Source organism: Cyclopterus lumpus, chromosome 5, assembly GCF_009769545.1.
Source record: "Cyclopterus lumpus isolate fCycLum1 chromosome 5, fCycLum1.pri, whole genome shotgun sequence".
Lineage (NCBI taxonomy): Eukaryota > Metazoa > Chordata > Actinopteri > Perciformes > Cyclopteridae > Cyclopterus > Cyclopterus lumpus.
The window spans coordinates 6,480,744-6,497,346 of record NC_046970.1 but is presented as its reverse complement, the minus strand read 5'-3'; the positions used below and the strand labels follow the sequence as shown (position 1 = coordinate 6,497,346).

The window sequence follows — 16,603 nt, the reverse complement described above, 5'->3', positions numbered from 1 at the left end:
GAGGGAGTGGTATCTGGGTGGGACCTATCTCCTATTTGTATCTATTGGGACGCTCTGAATTGGGGAGGTCATGACTTGGCGCCTCTCCCGGGCTTCCTTTGAGCCATTCTTACTGGTAATGTGATGGACTGACGTTGTCTCTACCCTGTTCTGACAGCTCTGCTTACAGTGCACCTTCCTCCTCTGCCTTTCTTTCCCTCTCTTCCTTCCACCATAATTATCTTCTCATTAGGTCCCTGTCTTCCTTCTCTCTTTGCTGACTTTGTCTAGCATCCCCTTCTCTGCCCTTTTCTTGGCCAGCTAATGCCCTCTGCAGCTGTGCGACCTTGTTCATCAGGTCTGCGACTGTTCTGCGGAGTCAAACTCTACACTGCCTCCTAATAGTCTTTCTACTGGGGCCATGGTGTGTGGGGCTTCTCTTTTAAGTAGGCTGTGGGCATACGGGGGAGGGTATTAACATATTATGGGATAGATGGAAGGGGTGGGAACTGGGGTTGATGGCAGAAGTACAGGGGCTGTCTCCGTTGACAACTCTTTATTCCTGTTTGTTTCTTCTTTGCGGTCTTTCGGGGGTATTGCTTCTTCCAGTGAGGCCTGGTACCTCCGGGCAGTGTTGTCTTCATTCACTGCTATGCCATGTTGTGGCAGTCTTGCCTGCAAAATGGCTTCATTGGTTCTGGTGACGTCTGCTGATCGGGACGTGAACCAATTTTCCTTTTCTGCTCCTCTTTTGCCGCACTGTCTCTCAGCTTGAGCACTTTCATCAGCTGTAACTTCTGGTCTTCTGTGGGCCCCTCCAGGGTTGTTACGTCAAGTAAACCCTCAGCATGCCATTGCTGAACATATTTCCTCAGCTTCTTATTCAGTCTTTTGGCTTGAACTATCAGGTTCATAGCAGCATAGAGGATGTCTTCAATCCAAGCGACCGGAGTCTTGATTGAAGTTGGCTCGACATTTTCCGAGAATCAGGTACTGACTGGCTTTATATAAGGAAATGTAAATGTAGAAGGAAAAATAAAAAATGTCAGATTAAAATTTAATAAATTAAAAAATAAAATATTTTTCACGCTATGTGTCTAACGTGCAAGTGTGATGCGATTGGGAAAAATATTCAAGTTAGGAAGGGAATAAAGTTGTACACTGCAATAGGACAATGTATAGGTTAGAGGGAATAAAGTTGTACTGCAATAGGACAATGTATAGATTAGACAAAAATGGGAAAAATGTGTTACTTTATGCAAATGGATACATCAATTACGTACAATCCACACAGCCAAGCACAAAGCAAATGATACAGCCTTCAGCTGTCAAAAATGGGAAAAACTTGTTATTTTATGCTAATGAATCACCAAGGGCCCAATCAGTATAAGTGGGACTCTGTCCAACACTTTATACAGGCTTCTCCTGTGTACTTTTAATAAGCAAATTAATTAACAGGGGCCCATTGGTATAAACGGAACTCTGTTCTACGCTTATACAGGCTTCTCCTGCGTTTCAACCAAATCAATGGGAAAAAAAACGTTATTTTAAGCAAATGTTTAACAATTACTTTTAAACAAAACCGCCAAGCATGAACAAGCAAATAGTATGATCACAAAAAACGATAATTATGAAAAAAGCAAACGATAAAACAATTACTCTTAATCAAAGAATCGTCAATAATGAAAAACAAATGGCATGAGAACCAAAACCGCCAATTATGAGAAAAGCAAACGATAAAACAATTACTTTTAATCAAAACCAGTAATAATGAGAAATCAAACGATATGTCTTAATCAATATCCGACAATCATGAGAAAAGCAAACGATAAATCAATTACTGTTATTCAAAAAACTGGCAATAATGAGAAAATCAATTGCTGTAATAAACTGGCAATACTTAAATCAAAAAGAATAATGCATCAGTGGTTTATCACATGCATGTTTTAACATAATAATAATTCACTTAATACAGGTAGACAATGTTTAGATTAATTAAAACTTATTTGCCACAAAACATTCATACAGACAACAATAGACAGAGCACAACAGACAAGTAATACACTACAAAACAAACAAAACCAGAAGATACCCCATAAAACATGACCATCAGAAAGATGCTAAGTCTAAATCTAAAAACACCTAAAGGTGTCCATTAAAAAAATCGAACTGCTGCCGGAACAAACACTGTCAGACATGATAATACACCTCAACACAGAATCAATGTAAGACCTCACCTGAAGCCCTGATGGTCCAGCTACTGCTTCCTCAACCTGATTTCTGAGTTTCCTGAATGCATTTCAAAATAATGTCTTAATGAATAAATGTAGACCTTATGAGTAGTATATGTATTTATTTTTAAAGCAATTTAGCATATTTAGGTTGTATGGAACAGCCTTTTTCTTTTTATTCAACATCACATAATTCACAATCCAAAAGTGCTGACATGAAGTCAGATTCCCCAAACGTCCTTCAGTTTCATTGCTAATGCATGGTAAAATGGTCATTCTTAACAAAATGCCATGAGTAAGACTTCACCTGGAGCCCTGATGGTCCAGCTGCTGCTTCATCAACCTGCACAACATCTGCACCTGAATGCATCTCAAAAGGATGCAGGTTTGCACTGTGTGGGGAGTTAGCCTGCTACTAGCTACCTAACAAAGACCCCCTGGGTGGTGAACAAACTTCTGATATCTCTTCTTTTTTGGTGGCATTTTCCTAACTACAAAGCCCAACAGGGTCAATAATATCAATGCTGAGACCACAAGTGTGTCTTTCCCAAAACGTTGGTCGTGACTAGTCCCTATGGACCATATGCAAACCTACGCCCTTGAATATATACACAGGGTAAGGGCACAGGTGGAAACAATCAGGAGCGAGGCAGACAATCAGACCAGAGGGGGAAAACACAGGGGAAAGAACAAGTGGTCTGACACGAGAGGAAAGTTGACTTTCAAAATAAAACAGGAAATCACGAGACAACATGGACACAAGACAAAACTGATTAACTAAACCTAACAGAGTTTCTTGGACATAACACCCGCTTTATATCTTTAATAACACTTTCATTGTACCAATTTCAAAACGCCCGATGTGCCAGCGTCATCATATCATGATTTTTTAAATAAGCAAGTATTAGATATTCTCTAAAATGACAAACATGAGCTATCAAATCTGTACTACTAACCAATGTTGGGAACAATGAGGTGAAATGAATAAGTCCAGGCCGAGTCCATCTCAAAGAACTTTTATTATTTATTTTTGTACATGTGATTCTGCTCACTCTCATTTCTTCTCATTATTTAGGAACAACAGTGTTACTGATCATTTTTTATAATTCCAGCAAAGACACTGTGAATTTGACCATGCAATACTGTGAATGAAGCCAGTTTGCCCTTATAGGTAAAAGATGTCCAAGCATTCATGTAAGTACAGGCAGATTTTTATATTTATTGAATGAATTTAGGTGAATTGTTTCCGTTGGTAGACATAAAGCCTTAACCTGTTTTTAAAATGTTTTAAAAAGGCCTGAAACAACGTAGTCGGTTGCATCTCCGTCGATGAGGCCGGTTCCGTTACTGTGAACGAACCAGCAGGGAACATTTTTTCCCATCTTCAGATCACTCCTGAAGTCTCTCTGCCAGCCTCTGTGGACCAAGACAGAAACGTCACACATTTATTCATTTAGGACACACATTGCATGCAAACTCCTCCACGCTGAGACGTGACACTATTTATCTGTTTGTGTAGTGTACCTGGTCACATTGAGCTCCCGTCCTTTCACATACATGGTGGCGTCCGGTTTCTCTTGGACTTCCCCTGGATGCATATCCGACACCTCGTATTCAATCCCATGGTAGAACTGACCTGGAGGACGACCCGCCATTTAAAGAAAACATCATTATTAAATCAAATCATTCTGGCCTTGTAATTCTCCACCAGTAATTGTCAACTGCAGTAAAATCATTTGAGCTTTATTATATCTGTTATACTGTAACGTCAACAATATTTAATTATCCCTCTGTTAATACTATATGAAAGATGATTTAGGCAGACAATTGTTTGATTCTGGCTTCGGTTGAAACCGTTTCTTTCTGATAAATAAGAAAAAGCATCACAAAGCTCATTTATGAATCATTATAAGTAATCATCAAATCTGACGAATCCAACGGGAAATTCCTCCTGTGAGTATTTTTGAACTAAAGTAGACGTTTTGTACAATTTTAAAGGCTCACACGGGGAAACTATCCAGTTTCATTTGAAGCCACAATAAAAATAAATGTTGGGCCATTAGTTGAGCGCAGCAAGCTGTACATATTGTTATGATTAACATGTCAACAAACATGTCAGCAAAAATGTCCCCCCTCTGCACATCCAGCAGACACAAAGCAACATTATTATTCATTTAGAGTCTTGCTTCGTGCCACCTGAAAAATGTAATATATTTCCTCTCCTGTGAGCTCTGTTTCTGTTTCTACAAACAGCTGATGGAAATACCCGCTTCTCTTCTGAGCAGGGAGTGTCTAAACTCACTATAAAGCTCTGTAAAGCAGAGGGGAGCTGCACATTCAGATTGCAGATTCTTTCACTGTTATTTTATATTTGGATGCAGGATGAGGTGGACTTCTGCCCGGGCTGGAACTGCAATGTGCAACTGTCAAATGTTCATGATTATGACTTGCCAAATGTACTATTTACCAAGTGAAATGAAGTTCTCCGCTTCGCATGTCAGTAAGTCATCATCGGGCCAATCCCCAAACAAAGTGACAGATATAGAGGCAATCCACCCATGGAATTCAGAAATGCAATCCATATCACCTGCTAATCAATTTAAAAGTAATGCAATGTATGTGTGTCATGTTGTACCTAGCAGGCCGTGAACAGAGGAGGACAGGAGGTGGCTGTCCAGGGTGTAGAAACCCAAGTAGTCCCGGTGGTACGGGTGCTCTGACCAAACTTTGTGCAGCAGGATGACGAACTTGACAGAATTCCTGAGAGTTACTGTTAGGCTGCGATCCTTGGTCAAGAGAAGATCCATGCTGAAGGAGACATAAGAGGAAGGAGGTAACAACTATTCATCCTCGACTGGAGTCTAGATTTCACATGTAGAGCTCTCTTTGACTTGCTTACTTGGGTCCTTTGACGGAAGCCGTTTCGGACCACTGAAATGTGACCCATTTGCCGTCCTGAAGCACTGAGATGTCCTGAGTGCTCACCTCCAGCTTCAACCCCAGAATCCGGTGTTCGATGCCAAAACGGCAGAAGTAAGTGTTCATTTTACCATCAGGAGCAATCTTCTTGTCTCCGAGGATTTGCCCATTGACGAAAATACCTGAGGAAGCAACGTGGGATTCAGCCACTCACTGTTTAACTGCTCAGTATGATTTACTAGCACACACATGAGAAGTGTCCACAATTGCAGTGAAAAGTGAAGGGGTAAGAAAAGTCCTGATGATCATCAGGACTGAAGGCTGACCTTGAGTTGGATCTCTGACCAGGTTGAAAATGGTTCCCGGTTTATCGTTGAGGTTGAAACACAGGGCATCTTCTCTGTCCGGGAGCTCTATCATGAAATGAGGATCTCCATCCACTGCGGGGGACACCAGGAGCACGACAGAAACAAACACAGTTCAGCTGGTGGTAACATGTCAACATGACTAAGAGTCTACAGGCATGCCAGCTGTTCTGTGAGGCTATACTTGTCATCACAGTGGAGATTCTAGCTAAAGAAAATCAAGCGTGTTAGCAAACATCAACACGCTAATATGCGGATGTTTAGCAGGTCTAACGTCTATCATGCTTCCCGCATGCGCTAAACAGAAAATACTGTTCAATTTGATGGGAGTGTCATTCGTTTTGCAGGTGTTTGGTCATAAGCTATGTTATCGGATCCATCAAGTAGATGAGAAATTTCACTGCACAGGTAAATATGTTGACCTGAGGATGGCGCTAAATGAAAAGTCAGGGATCACCAAAGTCATTAGGACACATCCTCTGAGGACCATGACAGTCTGCACTAAATCTCTTGGCAATTTATCTAATATTGGTGGTGGTGGACTGACGGACCAAATGACAAACTGACAGGACATTTCCATCCCCCAGAGCCTATGGAGCTACCATTGCTTAAAGAGTACTTACCTAAATATGTGGGTGTATGATGTGATAAATACGAAGGCTGTACATAGTGATGTGCTAGAAAAAGGAAGAATTGTATTAAAATTGAAAGCAATACAGTGAATTGACTTAATCCCAGGATTAGATTTTGATGCTAAAGGTTAAAACGAAGAAGAAAAAACACTGCCTTACCCACTCTTTCTGACTGTTGTCTTTGGGCTGTCCAAAAACAACAACAGATGGACAAGTTGAGTAAATATAAAAATGTTGAAAACATGAATAAAATAGTCAGTACTGCTTGTGAATGTATAACACTATGGTTTTGCTTTTCAGAGAAAAAGCTTGGCCATGATCTGGAACGCCTGCCCAGTTGTCACTCTTTCCTCCCTCACCCTCAGTCAGTTTATCAGCGATGAGAGGGCTGTCCGGTCCGTCTTTAGTGTCAGGCTTGGTGACCACCATGGAGGTGAGAGGGGTGACAAAGCTGTAACGCAGAGACATCTCCAAGGCCTTGGCTGTGGCGTTGGCTTTCTCTTCTGGGGTTCCAGTCTTGCTGCAAGAAGGAACATGTTGTTACATACGACACTGACACCACGGAATCTAGAAATGAATAATACAAGATTAATCATGGGCCCTCAGATGATGCTCAAAAAGTATCATTAACAAAGATGATGTGCGCCCAACTGAAGACAAAGATGTCAGGTGAATCCAGGTATGAGCTTGAGTGAAATGACTAAATAACAGACCTCTTCTGGAGTAGTTGCTGGATGGTGAGGTACGCCCATAGACGCTCTGTGAAATACCCAAATATGTAGTCCTCATTTGGATACATCACATTCCAGTCCAAAGCACTGGCCTGGCCCTCCACCAGGAAGTCCATCTCAGACTATAATGAGAAAAAATATTTTATAAATAAACAGAGTAACAAACACACTTCTTCCTTTCAACTCAGCCTTGTCCTTCAACTCAGCACTGTCATTTTCTTCTCCTCACCCCTTGGCCGAACACCTCCACCATAAAGTTGTCCAGGTTATTGTCCATCATCCGACCGGCCACCACGATCTCTGAGCCGTTATACAACTCGGAGTAGTGGTTGGTGGTCAGGGAGTCCACTACGTTGACAGGATAACGCAGATCCACCTTTGAAAGTATAGGACTGGCCACCTCGTCATAGAAACCCTGGAACAAATGCATACACTCAGTGAATTACATGTATTTGTAAAAACAAACAAAAACGATATAAATAGTTTTACACAATTGTAGAAGAATGTGACATTATAGAGAGCTGCAGGGATGACGTAACTTTGTAGGCCAACCCCTGAATTTAGCATCGCACTGGTTCCCTTGACAAAAAGTAATCGGTGTGATAGTGGCTAGCGGACCCATTTTAGCCCAAATAAAATATCCTAAGCTTGTGTTCACCACAGACCTTTTTTTGAGGCATTTAACCAAAAGCCCATTAAAAAATGTAAACAATTTTCCTCGAGATAAAGGAACAGGAAGTGCAAAGTCCAAACTACTTTTCTGGTTTCAGGACTTATTCCTATATACATTAGCTGGTATTATTTACATGTGCCCTGCAGCCCACTGCCCCTTAATAACCGAAAGGCTCCACCTGAAGTTGAAGGGATGCATCTGAACCCTCAAAGATTCTGCGGGCCACTCCCTTGTTTTGCTGGCTCATCACATCCAGAAAGGAGTAATCCACATCATTTCCAATTCCAAGACAGAACAGAGACATGTTTCCTCCCATAGCAGATTTAACATTGTCTTGGATTGCCGGGATGGAAGTCACTCCTTTAAACGCAGAGATACAACATGCAGAAATTGAATGAAATAGAAAGTGCATAAATCAAATGAGCACTCACACAACTACACAGGTAGTATGGACACACTCTGCATGCTTACCTATGTTTGGCATCCCATCAGTCAGTAAAATAATCATATCGACGCTTCTCTCTGGAAGCTTCTCCTCCTGCCTGTCTTTGATCAGCATATGCACGCCTCTCAACACTCCACTATTGATATCGGTGACTTGAAGGAAAACACACAGCAAATCATAAAATATTTTTCGTAGGAGAGTGTATTTCTACCATTTTAGGAGTTAGGATGACATTTAGCATAAAAGTTGTATCAATAACCTCCTGATGGCTGTATCGTTCTGATGTAAGCCATGCCTTCAGCCACGTTTTCCTTGGTTGCTTTGGAGAGTGATTCCCTCCAAGAGTCGATAGTATCATCAAACTGGATGAGGGCAAAGTGGTCCTCTTCGTTGAGGTCTTTGAGGATGGCCAACAATGCCTCATGTGTCTGCAAGGAGTCACAAGGTCAGAGGTTAAAATATGTGCATGCGGGCCTCAATAAATCAGAGACACATTAAATGTCGGAATGGTCTCTCACCTGTTGCATTTTTATTCCCCACATTGATCCGCTCCTGTCAATCACAAAAGCCACATTCTTTGGGACTCTTTGCAAGTCTTGGGGAGAAAAGAAGTGCACAAAGTATCCGTTCGCAATCTGAAGGAGATGAGAATCAATGAAGAGCATGAACATGAAAGAATGAAAAGGCAAAAAACTGCTAAATGTTCCCCTCTAAAATGTTGTTCATTCATTTCACATACACCAAATACAACTTAGCCTCCAGAAAAAAAGTGAATCTGCATAGTTTTACATGTGAAGCCTGATTCAAATGTGCATTCTTCAATAGATACTGAGTATGTGTTGACAGCTGACCTGAACGTTCCCGAGGTTCTCTGTTCGCTTCACGTCGTACTTGATGACAAAATCTCCGTCGATGAGCGTTCCTTCACAATTTGGACACTTCCTCTGCTCGTCCATGGTTGGCGAGAAAGAGATGCGTGCCTGACAAAGGGATAACGATACGACTAGTTTAGCTTACTAGTGTTTCTTGGATCAATCGTTTCATTGAATGTGGAGGAAAAGAAGTGAGGATCTGCAAAACCAATCAGAGACAAGTTCTTTAAGGTTGTATCACGTACCTTAGTGTCTGTGACAGTTTTATGCACCAGGGGGAGCAGCTCATTGGAAAGGAAGGTTGCATGGGCATCCACATAAGCAAGGCCCTGAGGCTCGTAGATGTTTGTTACAATCTGTCTCCCCACACACACACACGCACACACACACACACACACACACACACACACACACACACACACACACATACACAGAGAGAGAGAGAGGCAGAGGCAGAGAGTGTAAACCACTCATTCAGAATATCTGAAATGACCAAGACGGATTTGAACACGAACATGGATTCACCTGAAACTCCTGCACCGGTAGTTTGGGTTTAACTCGAGTCAGGATCTCATACTGGCCCAGTTTCCTCTGAAGGAGCTCCTCGTAGGTCAGAATGAAAGTCACGTTGCTTTCGGCTGCGATGTTGACAGACACTGAAAACTTCTCCATCTTCCTTCCAGAGGCTCTGTCATGAAACACATCCACCAATGACAGCCTCTAATGTTAAAATTATCTGCCCTAACTCAGTGGTAAGTTTCGATACAGTACGCTTTTTTGACTGCATATGTTACACTGCGGTTATGTATTTTTCATCTGGACCGACTCACTTGACCAGTCCAGCAGTCTGTCCAGAAGAAACAGCCTTCTCATACTGTTTCTTGGCTTTCTTTTTTTCCTTCACCGCCCCAACATACACCTCACCATCAATTTCCCTGTGAGGAACAAACATGGGGGAACTCATTAATTCACTGGATCATTAAGAAAACTCATCATAAGTGCACGACTGTCACACAAAAAAATTGTCATAATGCGAGCAGGAATGTGGACAGAGCCGAAATCAGAGTGGAGGCAGACTGACATGCTGAAGTTGACGATGAAGGCCGTCTTGGGCATCTGCACTTCGAAGAAGATCTCCTGGGAGGACTTTGCCTTGTTCAGAGCCCTGGAGGTCGTGACGGTGTGGGCGAATCGAGACGTCACTGTGCAGTCCACTTTCACGCTGTACACCTCCACCATCTGAGAGGATGGACAGTGTCACATTCTGCCTCGTTCACTGTCATTCTTTATTTGTACAGTGAAGGCCCTGTAAGATCTGCTATGTGTCATGTCGTTTCAACCGGACCTGGGTTCAGTCCACAGCATGCTGCCCTTTTTTTCTTCAAGACATTATGTCACTGATTCCACAGTGACATAACAGAGTGTTGTGAGAGAGCGATTCGGTGACTCAACCTGGGTGCTGTATCCTCCAATTTGAGACTAAACTCCTTTTCGGTGAATTTTGTTATTCTCAATCGTTTTATTGACACACTAGGCGACCCGTTTATCAATCTATCAAACACTACCCTGATATCAGGATGAATAAAGTTGCATTGAACTGAATATTTCTGAACGTTATCGTAAATAGATACAAACAATAGATACTGACAGATTATTGTCTTACCTCGGTCTCATTTGTACTTCTTTTCTGTAACAAAGAAGGGGAAAATCAGTTGGAAAATCATTGTATAGGCTACTGTTGCATCATGCTACATAATTACATTACATTTCATTTAGCTAATAATATGAAGGATCAACATGGCCTCGTTCATTTTTTGAAAACAGCATTTGTAGTTAAAGGACTGTCCAGCTGTGAATTGTTTCTCACATGTACGTGCAGGGGTTTGTCAGATCCTCTTCTGTCCTGAAATACAAATACAGCAGGCTGAACCAATGTGATGCCAAGATAGGCATAACATGAATTAACTTATCCAAAAAACAGCAACAATGCATTCTGTGTCGTATATATATATATATACATACGCACAAAGAGGAGAAGTTAGAAGGCATAATGTGACAGTAAAACCCAATAGGACCAAACTAGTCGGGGGCAAATAAATCATTTTGCTATAAAACAATGTGCTTTCCAAATGAATATCAGAAAAGGTGAGCGTGTGAAGTTACCTCCTGAGATTCTCCTCCGTCCTGAAATACAAATTCAGCAGGGTGAACCAATGTGATGCCAAGATAGGCAGAACATGAATTAACTTATCCAAAAAACAGCAACAATGCATTCTGTGTCGTATATATATATATATATATATATATATATATATATATATATATTCACAAAGATGAGAAGTTAGAAGGCATAATGTGACAGTAAAACTCAATAGGACCAAACTAGTTTTGGGCAAATAAATCATTTTGCTATAAAACAATGTGCTTTCCAAATGAATATCAGAAAAGGTGAATTGTTTCTCACATGTACGTGCTGGGGTTTGCCACCTCCTCTTCTGTCCTGAAATACAAATACAGCAGGCTGAACCAATGTGATGCCAAGATAGGCATAACATGAATTAACTTATCCAAAAAACAGCAACAATGCATTTTGTGTCGTATATATATATATATATACATACGCACAAAGAGGAGAAGTTAGAAGGCATAATGTGACAGTAAAACCCAATAGGACCAAACTAGTTTTGGGCAAATAAATCATTTTGCTATAAAACAATGTGATTTTCAAATGAATATCAGAAAAGGTGAATTGTTTCTCACATGTACGTGCTTGGGTTTGCCACCTCCTCTTCTGTCCTGAAATACAAATACAGCAGGCTGAACCAATGTGATGCTAAGATAGGCATAACATGAACAAACTTATCCAAAAAACAGCAACAATGCATTCTGTGTCGTATATATATATATATATATATATATATATATATATATATATATATATATATATATATACACACACAAAGAGGAGAAGTTAGAAGGCAAAATGTGACAATAAAACCCAATAGGACCAAACTAGTTTGGGGCGAATAAATCATTTTGCTATAAAACAATGTGCTTTCCAAATGAATATCAGAAAAGGTGAGCGTGTGAAGTTACCTCCTGAGATCCTCTTCTGTCCTGAAATAAAAATGCAGCAGGGTGAACCAATGTGATGCCAAGATAGGCATAACATGAATTAACTTATCCAAAAAACAACAACATTGCATTCTGTGTCGTATATATATATATATATATATAAATCATTTTGCTATAAAACAATGTGCTTTCCAAATGAATATCAGAAAAGGTGAATTGTTTCTCACATGTACGTGCTTGGGTTTGCCACCTCCTCTTCTGTCCTGAAATACAAATACAGCAGGCTGAACCAATGTGATGCCAAGATAGGCATAACATGAACAAACTTATCCAAAAAACAGCAACAATGCATTCTGTGGCGTATATATATATATATATATGTATATATATATATATACATATGGACCATATATATATATACATACGCACAAAGAGGAGAAGTTAGAAGGCATAATGTGACAGTAAAACCCAATAGGACCAAACTAGTCGGGGGCAAATAAATCATTTTTGCTATAAAACAATGTGCTTTCCAAATGAATATCAGAAAAGGTGAATTGTTTCTCACATGTACGTGCTGGGGTTTGCCACCTCCTCTTCTGTCCTGAAATACAAATACAGCAGGCTGAATCAATGTGATGCCAAGATAGGCATAACATGAACCAACTTATCCAAAAAACAGCAACAATGCATTCACAAAGAGGAGAAGTTAGAAGTCATAATGTGACAGTAAAACTCAATAGGACCAAACTAATTTGGGGCAAATAAATCATTTTGCTATAAAACAATGTGCTTTCCAAATGAATATCAGAAAAGGTGAGCGTGTGAAGTTACCTCCTGAGATCCTCTTCCGTCCTGAAATACAAATTCAGCAGGGTGAACCAATGTGATGCCAAGATAGGCAGAACATGAATTAACTTATCCAAAAAACAGCAACATTGCATTCTGTGTCGTATATATATATATATATATATATATATATATATATATATATATATATATATATATATATATATATATATTTATATTATATATATATATATATATATGTATATATATTATATATATATATATATATATATATATATATATATGTATATATATATTATATATATATATATATATAATATATATATATATATATATATATATATATATATATATATATACATATATATATATACGCACAAAGAGGAGAAGTTAGAAGGCATAATGTGACAGTAAAACCCAATGGGACCAAACTAGTTTTGGGCAAATAAATCATTTTGCTATAAAACTATGTGCTTTCCAAATGAATATCAGAAAAGGTGAGCGTGTGAAGTTACCTCCTGAGATTCTCCTCCGTCCTGAAATACAAATTCAGCAGGTTTTACCAATGTGATGCCAAGATAGGCATAACATGAATTAACTTATCCAAAAAACAACAACATTGCATTCTGTGTCATATATATATATATATATATATATATATATATATGTATATACGCACAAAGAGGAGAAGTTAGAAGGCATAATGTGACAGTAAAACCCAATAGGACCAAACTAGTCGGGGGCAAATAAATCATTTTGCTATAAAACAATGTGCTTTCCAAATGAATATCAGAAAAGGTGAATTGTTTCTCACATGTACGTGCTGGGGTTTGCCACCTCCTCTTCTGTCCTAAAATACAAATACAGCAGGCTGAACCAATGTGATGCCAAGATAGGCAAAACATGAACCAACTTATCCAAAAAACAGCAACAATGCATTCTGTGTTGTATATATATATATACACGCACAAAGAGGAGAAGTTAGAAGGCATAATGTGACAATAAATCCCAATGGGACCAAACTAGTTTTGGGCAAATAAATCATTTTGCTATAAAACAATGTGCTTTCCAAATGAATATCAGAAAAGGTGAGCGTGTGAAGTTACCTCCTGAGATCCTCTTCCGTCCTGAAATACAAATTCAGCAGGGTGAACCAATGTGATGCCAAGATAGGCATAACATGAATTAACTTATCCAAAAAACAGCAACATTGCATTCTGTGTCGTATATATATATATATATATATATATATATATATATATATATATATATATATATATATAAATATATATATACGCACAAAGAGGAGAAGTTAGAAGGCATAATGTGACAGTAAAACCCAATAGGACCAAATTAGTCAGGGGCAAATAAATCATTTTGCTATAAAACAATGTGATTTTCAAATGAATATCAGAAAAGGTGAATTGTTTCTCACATGTACGTGCTGGGGTTTGCCACCTCCTCTTCTGTCCTGAAATACAAATACAGCAGGCTGAACCAATGTGATGTCAAGATAGGCATAACATGAACCAACTTATCCAAAAAACAGCAACAATGCATTCTGTGTCGTATATATATATATATATATATATATATATATATATATACGCACAAAGAGGAGAAGTTAGAAGGCATAATGTGACAGTAAAACCCAATAGGACCAAACTAGTTTTGGGCTAATAAATCATTTTGCTATAAAACAATGTGCTTTCCAAATGAATATCAGAAAAGGTGAGCGTGTGAAGTTACCTCCTGAGATCCTCTTCTGTCCTGAAATACAAATTCAGCAGGGTGAACCAATGTGATGTCAAGATAGGCATAACATGAATTAACTTATCCAAAAAACAACAACATTGCATTCTGTGTCGTATATATATATATATATATATATATATATATATATATATATATATATATATACGCACAAAGAGGAGAAGTTAGAAGGCATAATGTGACAGTAAAACCCAATAGGACCAAACTAGTCTGGGGCAAATAAATCATTTTGCTATAAAACAATATGATTTCCAAATGAATATCAGAAAAGGTGAGCGTGTGAAGTTACCTCCTGAGATCCTCTTCTGTCCTGAAATACAAATTCAGCAGGGTGAACCAATGTGATGCCAAGATAGGCATAACATGAATTAACTTATCCAAAAAACAGCAACATTGCATTCTGTGTCGTATATATATATATATATATATATATATATATATATATATATATATATATATGTATACAGACGCACAAAGAGGAGAAGTTAGAAGGCATAATGTGACAGTAAAACTCAATAGGACCAAACTAGTTTTGGGCAAATAAATCATTTTGCTATAAAACAATGTGCTTTCCAAATGAATATCAGAAAAGGTGAGCGTGTGAAGTTACCTCCTGAGATCCTCTTCTGTCCTGAAAGACAAATTCAGCAGGGTTTACCAATGTGATGCCAAGATAGGCATAACATGAATTAACTTATCCAAAAAACAGCAACATTGCATTCTGTGTCGTATATATATGTATATATATATATATATATATATATATATATATATATATATATATATATATATATATATATATATGTATACAGACGCACAAAGAGGAGAAGTTAGAAGGCATAATGTGACAGTAAAACCCAATAGGACCAAACTAGTCGGGGGCAAATAAATTATTTTCCTCTAAAACAATGTGATTTTCAAATGAATATCAGAAAAGGTGAATTGTTTCTCACATGTACGTGCTGGGGTTTGCCACCTCCTCTTCTGTCCTGAAATACAAATACAGCAGGCTGAACCAATGTGATGCCAAGATAGGCATAACATGAACCAACTTACCCAAAAAAAACAGCAACATTGCATTCTGTGTCGTATATATATGTATATATATATATATATATATATATATATATATATATATATATATATATATATATATATACGCACAAAGAGGAGAAGTTAGAAGGCATAATGTGACAGTAAAACCCAATAGGACCAAACTAGTTTTGGGCTAATAAATCATTTTGCTATAAAACAATGTGCTTTCCAAATGAATATCAGAAAAGGTGAGCGTGTGAAGTTACCTCCTGAGATCCTCTTCTGTCCTGAAATACAAATTCAGCAGGGTGAACCAATGTGATGCCAAGATAGGCATAACATGAAAACATGAATTAACTTATCCAAAAAACAACAACATTGCATTCTGTGTCGTATATATATATATATATATATATATATATATATATATCTATGGACCATATATATATATATATATATATATATATATATATATATATATATATCTATGGACCATATATATATATATATATATATATATATATATATATATATATATATATATATATACGCACAAAGAGGAGAAGTTAGAAGGCATAATGTGTCAGTAAAACTCAATAGGACCAAACTAGTTTTGGGCAAATAAATCATTTTGCTATAAAACAATGTGCTTTCCAAATGAATATCAGAAAAGGTGAGCGTGTGAAGTTACCTCCTGAGATTCTCCTCCGTCCTGAAATACAAATTCAGCGGGGTGAACCAATGTGATGCCAAGATAGGCATAACATGAATTAACTTATCCAAAAAACAGCAACAATGCATTCTGTGTCGTATATATATATATATACATATACGCACAAAGAGGAGAAGTTAGAAGGCATAATGTGACAGTAAAACCCAATAGGACCAAACTAGTCTGGGGCAAATAAATCATTTTGCTATAAAACAATGTGCTTTCCAAATGAATATCAGAAAAGGTGAGCGTGTGAAGTTACCTCCTGAGATCCTCTTCCGTCCTGAAATACAAATTCAGCAGGGTGAACCAATGTGATGCCAAGATAGGCATAACATGAATTAACTTATCCAA

General features: G+C 38.4%; 1 protein-coding gene across 1 annotated transcript; it reads right to left on the bottom strand.

The window, feature by feature from the left end:
* Nucleotides 1-3,205: 3,205 nt before the first annotated feature.
* On the bottom strand, nt 3,206-12,519 carry LOC117731082 (inter-alpha-trypsin inhibitor heavy chain H3-like). The gene is made up of 27 exons (XM_034533229.1): nt 12,488-12,519; nt 12,150-12,185; nt 11,944-11,964; nt 11,608-11,643; nt 11,312-11,347; nt 11,011-11,031; nt 10,715-10,750; nt 10,511-10,534; nt 9,929-10,086; nt 9,678-9,782; nt 9,373-9,535; nt 9,093-9,203; nt 8,827-8,955; nt 8,494-8,610; nt 8,235-8,403; nt 8,002-8,127; nt 7,709-7,890; nt 7,087-7,272; nt 6,840-6,979; nt 6,486-6,646; nt 6,286-6,312; nt 6,118-6,171; nt 5,456-5,569; nt 5,110-5,311; nt 4,846-5,018; nt 3,735-3,846; nt 3,206-3,626 (listed from the first exon to the last, which is right to left on the bottom strand). The coding sequence occupies exons 9-27, from the start codon at nt 10,084-10,086 to the stop codon at nt 3,488-3,490; spliced, it is 2,568 nt and encodes an 855-aa protein (XP_034389120.1). The 5' UTR covers nt 10,511-10,534; nt 10,715-10,750; nt 11,011-11,031; nt 11,312-11,347; nt 11,608-11,643; nt 11,944-11,964; nt 12,150-12,185; nt 12,488-12,519; the 3' UTR covers nt 3,206-3,487.
* Nucleotides 12,520-16,603: the final 4,084 nt, after the last annotated feature.

What these genes read in the sequence shown, in the direction of transcription:
- LOC117731082 (XM_034533229.1), bottom strand. Translation starts at nt 10,086, where the DNA reads ATGGTGGAGGTGTACAGCGTGAAAGTGGACTGCACAGTGACGTCTCGA. An exon ending in CGCTGATAAACTGACTGAGG is followed by an intron (nt 6,313 to 6,485) that starts GTGAGGGAGGAA and finishes GTTTTTGGACAG; the next exon opens with CCCAAAGACAACAGTCAGAA. An exon ending in TCATACACCCACATATTTAG is followed by an intron (nt 5,570 to 6,117) that starts GTAAGTACTCTT and finishes TGTCCCCCGCAG; the next exon opens with TGGATGGAGATCCTCATTTC.